The 12,429-nt window shown below is 32.9% G+C and overlaps 1 protein-coding gene across 1 annotated transcript; it reads left to right on the forward strand.

The window, feature by feature from the left end:
- Window positions 1–3,464: 3,464 nt before the first annotated feature.
- LOC122585484 (folate-biopterin transporter 1, chloroplastic) lies at window positions 3,465–11,202 on the forward strand. Its single transcript, XM_043757611.1, has 9 exons — window positions 3,465–3,766; window positions 5,832–6,031; window positions 7,250–7,314; window positions 7,407–7,569; window positions 8,570–8,718; window positions 9,094–9,348; window positions 9,820–9,988; window positions 10,100–10,192; window positions 10,724–11,202. The coding sequence occupies exons 1-9, from the start codon at window positions 3,490–3,492 to the stop codon at window positions 11,024–11,026; spliced, it is 1,674 nt and encodes a 557-aa protein (XP_043613546.1). The 5' UTR covers window positions 3,465–3,489; the 3' UTR covers window positions 11,027–11,202.
- The last annotated feature ends 1,227 nt before the right edge of the window (window positions 11,203–12,429 follow it).

Raw genomic sequence — 12,429 nt, forward strand, 5'->3', positions numbered from 1 at the left:
AAAGAAAAGATTAAAAGCTATTAATTGTGTAGTATATATGAAAATTGGGGTAAATAGTTTAATTCATATTATGTGCCTACATTAGAAAAACTTAAATATGAAAAGCTTTGTTAAGTTGTTTTTATTTATAAAATTAGTTTTATTCTATTTTAAAAATAAAAACAACACAAATTTCAACCATTATCTTTTCAAAAGTTGGATAAGATGAATCTCCATAACATGTGAAAATTTTGGTATGGAGATAATTTAGATAAAAAGAAATTTACATTGAAAAATAGTAAATCTCTATAAAATTGTATCTAGACCAAAAAAAAAAAGTTTTTTATTCACTTTTAGTCCCTAATGTTTTTGTGTCTATTTACTAAGGTTGTTAGGTTCATTTGTTAAATGTTTCCTTCTTATCCAAGTTTTTTTCCTTTCACTCCACTTTTTTCTTATCACATTTTAAGTCGTTTGTTATCTTATTTGAGTTAATATCTACTTTGATAGAATTTGACTTCATTATGTTCAATGTTTCTATTCAATTTTCGACCATATTTTCACCATTTAATATTTGGTAAGCTATCTAATGCATAATATTTTATTAGTTTGTCTTTATATGACATGTGTTTGTATAACTGATAATACGTAATTGTTTGTAAGTGTAACATTTTTCTTTCACACTTTTTAACTTTGAACATTTCTCAAAATAACTTTCATTATTTCTCAAAAGAAAAAACACATTTGAGGGTTCAAAATTCAAATGCGTGGAAAAGAATAGAGGAATGCTAGACCAAATAATATTATTGGCGTATATATATATATATATATTAGTATCACAATACAAAAAATTGGTAGCACATACCAAAAAATTTCACCTATAACAAATAATTAAACTAATAAGTTGAAAAAATAAATATTTTTAGCTCTATTTTTCTCTACATTTCTTTTTCTTGTCTTTTCCTTCATCGTATTATGTGTTAATGACTACTACAACTACTCATCATCAGCAATGCCTCGCGTTTCTTTACAAACAAAATCTTTCCTCTGCAAACTTTTTTCTAGATGATGGTCAAGTCGAAGATACAAATTACGATGGTTCCTACCCAATTCTGATGAACTTGGAACACAAGTACAACAAATTGTTGTTATTGGGATGGAGTCACTTGCAACCACTCCACCGGTGGTATTATTGGGCTCGATCTTAGGGGGCGTTTGGTACAAGTGAATCGTAGAAAATGGAATTGTAATAGAGAATGGAAACAATGTGAATGAGAATGGACCTAAAGAAAAGATTTCGATTCAACAGTTTGGTACAAACGAAGAATGAGAATGAGAAACAACCATGAAGTGAATGATTTTGTTTGGTATAACCATGCGGTGGAATGGAAATATGTTTAGCTCATCATAACAACCATGAAATGAATGATTTATGATTTATAAGTAAAATTACAACAGTTATATATAATTATATACCTTAATAAAGAGTAAAACATGATAAAGGCTATCGAAAGATGATTTAGTTGCAGATGCAGAATACAATTAATAATTACATACAGAGAGAGAAGAAGATGATAAAAGAAAAGATTACAGTATTTTTCCCCAAATCTGATAATATAATTATATACCATAAGAAAGAGTAAAACATGATAAAGGCTATCGAAAGATGATTTAGTTGCAATCGAAAGATGATGTAGTTGCAGATGCAGAAGACAATTAATAATTACATACAGAGAGAGAAGAAGATGATAAAAGAAAAGATTACAGTATTTTCCCCCAAATCTGATAATGTGCTAGGCACGTGGCCGACTTTTCTATTTAAAGCTCCTTTTAGTGGATAGTTTCCTCATTCACACCAAGAATGGTCCCGCATTAAATTTTTCTTTCCCATGCTTTCCACTACTTTTTAGAGAGAATGAATTAAGTGGAATGAGAATCATATTTTAATTCACCATTTCTATTTTACATGCCAGTCAAACAAGAGAAAAGGAATGAATTCCATTCTCATGCTTTCCATTCACTTCTACCAAGCATCCCCTTAGTTCTAGCATGTTACAAGGTACTCTCTATCCTAACACCTACCTCTTCAACCTTCTCCGCCTCCAAACACGGAAAATAAAATAATCAAAATACATTGGAGGAACTCAAATAAGTACTAATAATGATTATGGAATCTTTGCAATGAGACATATGAAGATGTACATGGGAAATAATGTTTTTAAATATCAACGGTGCTTTTGTGAATGGATATGTCAATGGAGGAATATATTTACAAAACTAGTTGCTGAATATGAGAAAGAAATGTCTTACAAAGATATTGACCTCAATGTGAATGAGATGTGTTAAAACTTAAAGGATAAAGTTATAAAAAGAAATTAAAATAGATTTAGTGATAAAAATAAAAAAAAGCCAAAAAACAATATACACAACTTTGGTGACAATATAAAAAAATAAAAAAGTTTAATGAAGAATATGAAAAAGTTAAAAAGTATATTATTAACCTCAATTTATTTTGAAAATATGAATATATGCACTATCTTCTAATTTTTTTTTTAAAAGAAAACAAAATAATTTAAAACTAGTTTTTTACTTAGGAATTAATATTTTAAACTCAAGAATACAATACATTAGGAATTAGTATTTTAAACTCAAGAATACAATACGTTATAGTCTTGGGCCTTAGTCTCATGACCCCCTGGCGTTGCTTAACAGCTGTTGGAACGATCAGCCTTTGTGTGTAGTTTTAAAATTTATATATACGTAACGGAATACTAAAAATACAAACATCTAGTATTTATTTAACATTCACACTATTAATATTTACACCAAGATCCAATGCATCATAATATTTGTCATAATAGATGTACTAGGAGTAGTATCTTTCCAACTAAACGAGAACATACACGATGAAACAATATCGAATAATATGAATGTCTCTAATGTTAATCCACATGAACATTTCAAACAATACCTTAAACTCCTTGTTTAGATATTTGATTCTTCTAACAGTAAGTGGACACAAAGAAATCTCCTTTAGTGTTTTTCTTACGACTTGCAAGTGCAAAACTTAATATGTGTTATTTCTTGCAAGACTTAAGACCACCTCCATTTATAGTTGCTCGACGAGAAAGACAAATATAAAATCTATATCAAATATATATTTAAGGTTCACCGTATCTACATTAGATATCATAATATCAATATTTGAACTTATTGTAATTTTGCATGACCCACAAGATTTGATACATCGCATCTAAATAAAATGGTAAATATATTTAAGATATCATAATAATTTTGTATATATGTATACAATATACATCGAGTTCGAGCTTCTAAAATCTGAAAGAGCATCTTTTAAAATCGACCTCAGCCATGCTCGGATATAGCCTTCCATCAAAAAACAACATCGACATAAAGAAAAAAAATAGAAAGTGAAGTACGAAGGAGATAGAAACCTTCCTTTCCCAAAAACAAAATTAAAAAAATAAAATAAAATAAAGAGGAAAGAGAATGTTACTACTATCGATATCCCCAAATCATCATCAAATCTCCATATCTTCATCAACGTCACCAAATACTACTACCACCTCAATACTCCATCACCAGTCTTCTAAAATTATTCCACTCATATTATTATTAAGAAACAATAATAATAAGAAACGTCGCTGCTGCTGTTCAAAACGACCTCAAAACGACATCTCAATTATGTCACCACAATTAGCCGATGTCGACGACAATGATGATGATGAGTCCTCCTCCTCTTCTTCCTCTTATGTTGTTAGTTCTAGTAAGATTCTCACCTATCTCTTCTTCCTTCCTTTTTTGTGTATATATATATATATATATTCATTATATGGTATATATGGTAATTGAAATGAAACTCTTGTTTCTGTATTTTACGATTTTCTATCACATTATATAAAAAAGCTTTATAAAAACACTAAATCTGAAATAATTTTCGTCGAATTGACGGAAATAATATATGGGATTTTAGTAGGTTTATCCATAAAAGAAATTAATACAATTCCACATGATGAAAGGTAAAGGAAACACTCCAACCTGCCTGCCTGCCTGCCGCTATATATATATATATATATATGACTTTAATCCACAAAGATTGCAGATGAAAATTGAAAACAAATAGAGAATATGTGCATATACGACTATCGTTTATAAATGAAACTAGTACACCAAGGTTGTACATAATAGGAAACAACCAAGATCAATTGTCTACACGCACTGCGTTTTACAGTAGACAAATACGGGTAATAATCCAGTTTACCAGCTAAAAAGAACAAAATCTCCGTGTTCCAGCTTTTCTTCACCTTTTCGGCTTTTTTTCTTTTTGTCGTTTTCTGAATTTTGAAACCCAACTGTCCATTTCCTGGCTTCAACCCATCAAGGTTTTTGGCTTTATATGCATTGATCAAGGAAAAAAATTTCAATACCATGTTCTCACAAGGCATTGCCTATAAGCTGTTTAATGGCAAAAAGTTCTTATATGCGATATACATGTAGATATGCATGCTTTTTTTCCCTAGCACCTGAAGGGAATAAAGGAAATGGCTCGGCCCACTACCACCTTATATATTCGTGATCTTGCTTTTCTTTTGCGGGCTGGCTTTCTCTTCCTAGTTTCAAGTTTATGATGTGTAAATCATGTTTTCATATGTACTTAAATGTGTGTCAAAATACTTCATTTCCACTAATCTGAAGTGATCATCAGCCAACTCTGAAGGTAGCATTTACACATTGAATTTAAAAGGATTACAGAATCTTTAGGTTTAACTTTTTTATTTTAAGGTGATCTTTGTATACCGGTCAGTAGTTGAAGCTCTATTATTCTGCATAATATATAAAGCCTTAAACATCTGACGCTGAGCTTCTTGGGCAGTTCTAATTGTTCTTAAGGTGCTCTGAGCATAGGTATAGGTAGTGCACGAGGTCCTTCATTACTTACCAATATGACGTGTTAGATATAGGATTAAAGATTATTTTGTATGTTGGAATGATAGGAAACATTTTTTTCTATTTAATTGTCCTTCACAGAATATAATGGATGTTTTTATTGTTACGATGTTTTATATTTTCTCACATTCGAGTAGTTTAGGCCCTTTTCTATTTATGTATAGTTTGTGCTAGTGATGACTTTTACCAAAACAGTTTTTGAATCGATCGTTAAGTTGTGATTTCTTTCCTTCTTTTCAATTGTCTAAAATACCCCATAAGCTGCTCTCAACTCATTCTAATGCACAAAAGATAATATTAATAACTGATTTTTATGTTAAAAGCAAGTCTGATCCGCCAACACCCACATGGCCGCTTCTCGAGTGTCAATCTTGCAAAGTTTGTCGCGGCAATTGCATTAATTTATTGAAATCGTGTCTAGAGAACCATTCTTAACAGTTTGCATGCAGTGCCAAGCTTACTTCCCATCCCGGTTTTGATGATATTTCCGATATTACATTATTACCCTTCATCTCCTCTAACGTCTAAACTTACAAACCTACAAATCAAAATAGAAAACAATTAATTACTAAAGCAAACGACTTTGCTTGTAACTTGAGCTTAAAGAATGAAAGGATATTGCCTAATAAACATCTAGATCTACGGGGTATTATATGATATACCAACACATGTGGGTTCATGTATCCAAAATTCCAAGTTTAAGATGAGTAATGTTATTATGTGGAGGTATCGTCTTTCTAAACTTCGCAATGCAGTCTTTTATGTATGATCATCAGAAGTCCATAGGTGTGACCATGTAACACTACATGAGCCACTATATATGTGAAGTGTATTGTTATATTCTGTTTTTCTGTATATATTAACCAATGAAGATGCACCTGCAGTTAATGGGGCAGTCTCTTCCAGTAAAGTTGTTTCTCAGAGGAATAGGTACTCCATCAGCTCTATTAGCTGTTTTGGGGTGGATCTTACACCCGATAACATTGCAGTTGCTATGGTATACTTTGTCCAAGGAGTTTTGGGGCTAGCTAGGCTTGCTGTCAGCTTTTATCTAAAAGATGATTTGCATCTAGATCCAGCCGAGGTACACTATATCTTAATAAAGTTAGATGTTTCATTTGCAGTTAAATGGTAGATTAGGAATGTGCAACATCCCTGTGGCTGTGTAGTCAATAGCGGTGGGATAGCGGTTATTGTGGTCCCTCCAGAATAGTGGTCAAAATAGCAGTCCCGCTATTATCGGTATTATTTACCAATATCCCTCCGGTATCTGTCAAAATATCGTTCCAAATAGTGTCAAAATAGCGCTTTCCTTTTTTTTTTGGTCCAAACTTAAACACAACATTATAATTTATAAACACTAAATTTTTGCAAGTATTAAGCCTAAGTTGCTGTGGAATCGGAGGAAGATTTTCAAGACTTATGATTTGATTATATTATGTTTCAAATGTTTGAGACTTTTAAGTTTGACTTTTTTATGTTTCTATTAGGTATTAAGTAATTAAGTATTATATATATATATATATATATATATAGATGGATAGGTAGATATTTCATCATATTGAAATTACCACTATCCCACCACGATAACCGATATCTCAAATGTCGGTTCTTGATCGATATCTGATTCTGGATCGTTATAATACATAGCTCTGTTGTAAGGTTATTCCTTATTCACTGGAAAGTCAAGGGTTCAATTTAGAGGTGGCAAAATGGACGGGTTGGGTAACTGATCAAAATGGGTAATTATTTTTATGTTGGTTGACATGGGTTAGATTTGATTCAGTTAAAAACGTTTTGTCCATTTTTAAAGATTCTATGAATAGTTATTGTGTCATATACAGTAGCTAAAGATATTATTTTGATATCCTACGAGTCAATTCGGTTAAAAATTAAGATTGTGAAACAGGAATTTTTAAGCCGGTCAAAGTGCTGATAGTCATCCAAAATCTATCTAAATGCATAAAACCTTCTTTGTAAGTATGGTAAAACTCTAAAAGAAGTTGGATGTTATTTCAATAAGATTGGCCTGTAATCACATTTATATTGATCAGTTATACATTCAGAGAATAAAACAAATGTAGAAGTTTTTCTGGCTCAGCCTAATCTTACTCAACCTGTGCTAAAATTTACTCATTTTGACATGTGGACCAACCTGTTCTTTTTAGCCAACAATACCATTCTGTTCTTAGTATGAAGACATCTCCATAATCTTGTCTGCAGTTCTGATAGATCTAGTTATATATCAAAATGTCACATCATTTGGTTGCATATAACTAACTAATTGTACATGGTGGACTAGACAGCTGTGATAACCGGTTTCTCAGCATTGCCCTGGCTAATTAAGCCGTTATATGGTTTTATCAGGTGCGTAGATATAGAAAATGCATACCTGCAAATTTTATGACCTATTGATCCGTCCCCATGTATCATAACATCAATAATGTTTTCTGCTGCAGTGATTCTGTACCACTTTTTGGGTACCGAAGAAGGTCATATCTAGTTTTATCAGGACTTCTTGGAGCCCTTTCGTGGAGTTTAATGGCAAGTTTTGTTGATGGCAAATATAGTGCTGCCTTTTGTATACTTCTTGGGTCTTTTTCTGTCGCCTTTTCAGATGTTGTAAGTTTCTACCGGTTATCGTATATATACTGAACTGTTTATACCTATGAATGAGTCGATTCAAGTTTTATTGCAAGTATTAAATGCAGTATATGTATCTGAAAGTTAGATTAGTTTCTAATTGATGTTATTTTTGTAATCTTATTTGACACAAATTTTCTGTAAATTTCTCAAACAAAGGGTGTCTGGGTCAACCCGACCTGTTTCAACCCACATAAAAGGTTGCTTGTTTTGACCCACTTCCATTACCAAACTGAGCTGACCTGCTCCCTTTCTCACTGCTATTATTTACTTAGACAACTAGATGAATGCCAATCATCATCATGCTATTTAATTTTGCATCAGGCTTCATCCATTTTAAATTTTTATTATTTGATTTTGTTGTGTCTTGTGTGAACTGTGGATGAGGTGGCTATCTTGCACCTTTTATAGCGTTCTTGACTTTGTATGTGAATGACCATATATTAATCAATGTTTCAAGGTCTTCTTATGCATTCTACAAATATATGAACACTTGAAATTCTTTCAACCCATGACACTATCGCAATTGTTGAAACTGGGTGCTGTAACTGTTGTTTGCAAAAGTATGATGATAATTACTCATAAACTAAGTAAGATATTATATTTAGATTTTTTTTTTTAGATTTCAAAGTGTAATCCTTGTCGACAGGCAGGAAAATATAAAGATAAAAGCATTACTAATTCATAATTATCTGTTATATGTATAGTAAAAAACACTACAGAAATTTCTTAATATCTTGTTAATTTACCTTCTTGTGCTTGGAGACAAGACAACAACTAAAGTCATGCTAATACTTGTCTGTTTCTAGTGCAAATTAATTAGCTGCATTGTTGATCTTTCTGAGCTTTGGAGCCAAGGCAGCAGCTTTTGTCATAATGACGGTTGTCATTTTGCAATAGAAATCATTAATAGCACTATTTAGCTGAAATTTGTGGTATAGATATGTAGCATGTGAATTAATATTGAAGTTTGGTGTAGGTTGTAGATTCAATGGTGGTAGAGAGAGCACGTGGAGAGACACAAAGCGTATCAGGATCCCTTCAATCTCTATGTTGGGGATCATCTGCTTTTGGCGGAATTGTAAGCTCTTACTTTAGTGGCTCCCTGGTTGATGCTTATGGTGTAAGGTATGCTCGATTGCCAACTTGAAAGACGCACTGTGTTAGAAATGATGATTCCCACTACAAGTAGCTAGTTGTAGTCATTTTTGTTTTGATAATAGATCAATTTGGTTTATGTTTTATATCAAATGGTTGAAATAATAAGAGAAGTAGCTAAAAGGGGTAGTGGTTTAATGGGTTGAAAGCAGGCAAAGTCATAGATATATAAACACAATTAATGTTTGTCAAAGAACAAATGTAGACAAAAAATATGTTCTGGCGAACCGGCCCATCCCACCTCTATCCTGAAATCGTTTTGACCCATTACCAGACCCGCCCATCATTCTGTCTCTAATTGTCTCTACCAACGATTAATTCCTGACTAGGTGTTAACTTTTGCAGGTTTGTTTTTGGTCTTACAGCATTACTACCTTTGTTGACATCTGCAGTTGCTGTATTGGTCAAAGAGCAACGTATTCGTGGTCCATCAAGGGGACAGAATATCATACCAGGTGCTTCCGGTTTTTTTGATACCTCGAAAGGAAGCATCCTGGAGTTGTGGCAAGCTGTCAAACAGCCTAATGTATTTCTTCCCACCATGTTTATATTTCTCTGGCAGGCAACTCCTCACTCAGAGTCTGCCATGTTTTACTTCACGTATGTTACATCATTGCTTATGCAAATCCTTTTTTATATTATATTTCTATTTAATACACCATTGGAGGTGACAAAATGGGAAAGTTGGGTGATGGGTCAAAGCAAATAACTTTAATTAGCTGTACATGTTAAAATGGGTCAACCCAAAGTAGTTTTCATCTGAAGTTATTAAAATGTGTATATATTTAGACCTGACTAATATAATTGATTTCGATGATAAGCTGGTGGTTTGGATAAGATGATTTAGGAGGTTTTATGCATTGAAGGTACACTTTGGTCGATTCTTGACCCGTTTGGTGCATTTGAGTTTAAGCTATTATTCTTATTTTACCTGTTTGACCTTCTAAAGAAAGACATAACCTGTATTATTCAATCATAAATACATGGGTGCAAATTGTCACCTCGACAACATTTGTAGGACTTTTTACCATTGTGTCACAATATATAATAACACGCTCATTTTTATGCCAGAACAAACAAACTTGGTTTTACACCAGAATTTTTGGGGCGTGTCAAGCTTGTGACCTCAATTGCTTCACTTCTTGGTGTTGGACTTTATAATGGATTTTTGAAAAATGTTCCTTTGCGGAAGATTTTTCTGGGTACAACTGTAACTGGTACTGCCCTTGGGTTGACTCAGGTTTGTGTTAATGTTTTCCTGGATAGTAAACTGGGACTGCCCTTGGGTTGACTCAGGATTGCATTTACTTTTTCCTTATATATTTATAAGCCGTCATTCCACATTTTATAGGTTATCCTCGTGACTGGGTTAAATCGGCAGTTTGGTATTAGTGATGAATGGTTTGCAATCGGGGATTCTTTAATCATAACAGTTCTTGGTCAGGTAATTAATTACCTACTTTTGCTTTCATTGATTACAGACTCATCTATTTATACCTCTGGTCAAATTATGGGCTACATTGTAGCTCACACTCTGTTTAGTGAAGTCTTTGATTTATAATGAGAGACGTATAATAATGGAGATGGCAAAATGGGCTGATCAGGTAGTTAGGTAATCAGTTTAAAGAAGTCAACCCCCAAAACAATATAGCCTAAGTTGACCCGTTTATAAGTAATTTGATCAAATCTTTCCTGTAAATATAATACAACCAATGTTAAGAAATGTATCAGAGCATAATCGTGATTGTAATGACTACAACGGTGCAACTTCTCAAATTTGGGTTAGATTTTATCTCGAATAGGAAAGGTTCTATTGTTCAAGCAACAATTGCATTTTGCAAAGAGAATGTTTGTTATTATTATATTAATAAACAGGAGAAAAAAGAGGGTAGAACTTTTCTCTTTAAAAAAAAAAATTCAAATGCAGAGTGAAGCACATGGTTCTGTTGCTAAAAGATTAGATAATTTGATGCAGGCCTCTTTCATGCCGGTTCTTGTTCTAGCAGCAAGACTCTGTCCAGAGGGAATGGAAGCAACTCTATTTGCAACCCTAATGTCTGTATCCAATGGTGGAAGTGTCCTTGGAGGTCTTTTTGGTGCTGGTTTGACCCAAGTTATGGGTATCACCAAGGACAAGTTTGACAACTTGGCCCTTCTCATAATCGTCTGCAACCTCAGCTCGTTGTTACCTTTGCCACTGCTACATCTTCTTCCTAATGATAATCCCAATGACAGCAAACCTAAGGAAGACATTGACATTGAGTCGAAGTCTAGTTAATAATAGTTCATAGTCGTATACATAACCACAATGGAGATAGAGAGGAGCTGTAAATATTCTGTGTTACATTTATATGAACCCCCAGATGTATTAGAAAAAAGTTGACTGCTGCATTATTGATCACTGTCTTTGCTCCGAGAAGATCAACTCAAAATGTTTACTGGAGTTTTGGCTCATTTTTCTTTCCTGTGATAAACAAATGAAGCTCCACCTTTAACTCTGTGGTATGTCTATTTATCCCCGTGTTTCCCTTGTACCACGGGTGGCAACAGTGGCACTACACACAAATATACAATGATGGGGTAGCCGCCCTTTCCTCTAAGAGGCTCGCCAATACACTCGTCCCTTCTTGTCCCTCACTCGTTCGCTAGGGATGGACGAGTCCAACCCACCATTCGATCGTCCTTTCCATTCGTTTTTCTAAGGATGAATTGTTTGTTCAATTTTTCTTTTTTTTTTGAATGTAACGGCTAGCTTGACCAAAGAAAGAAGACAAAATCCAAGTCTCACATATTGGCAAAACAGGTCCCTATAACTGCTGTTTTGACCAAAATCAATTCAAACAAGTTTCCGATTTCAGCAGATTTAGTCCCTAACAGCTACTTTTAAAATCCTATATATACATAGGGATTAGTTTCCTCGAATGTAAGAAACTTTGAATGAATGTCTATAGTAGGAAATAACTAAAGTTGTGTGTATTGTATGTAAACAACTTTGAAATAACATTTATTGTATGTAAGAATTTCGTTTCAACCAATTAAAATCTGACAAGTGACACCTGTATATGGTTGCCACGTATGTTTTCTTACATACAATAAATATTTTTTCAAGTTGCTTATATACAATACACATAACTTTAGTTTTTTCCTACTATAGACATTCTGTCAAAGATAGTTACATTCCAGGAAACTAATTCCATATACATATCCATTTCATTAAAATTCATAATACTCTTTCATATATTCATATATTTAGCTATACTTCTATACACACACTCACACACATTTTTGATAGCAGACAATAGACAAAATATCAACAAGGGCACATATTAACACATGTTAACATATACCTTATCAAAGTTTTGATTAATAATTAAAAAAAATTTGACGATACAAAAATTCTTACAAATTTAGACTAATACATAACATAATAATCCTTAACATTACAAACGTTATAGATATGTTAACTAATAATATTATGTATATATAATCTTTACAGGTCTTAATAGATTATCAGGTCATCTTACCAAGTCCTGATCTATTAAAGTATTAAGACATGAATCTTGGTCTCGACCTGTTAAGACACAAAACCTTATTATATTATACATAACTAATATGGTACCCGCGCGTTGCGGCGGGATACCATGGTAAAGGCTTCTCATGTCGTGATTAGCAAATAAAAGT

This window comes from Erigeron canadensis, chromosome 1, assembly GCF_010389155.1.
Source record: "Erigeron canadensis isolate Cc75 chromosome 1, C_canadensis_v1, whole genome shotgun sequence".
Lineage (NCBI taxonomy): Eukaryota > Viridiplantae > Streptophyta > Magnoliopsida > Asterales > Asteraceae > Erigeron > Erigeron canadensis.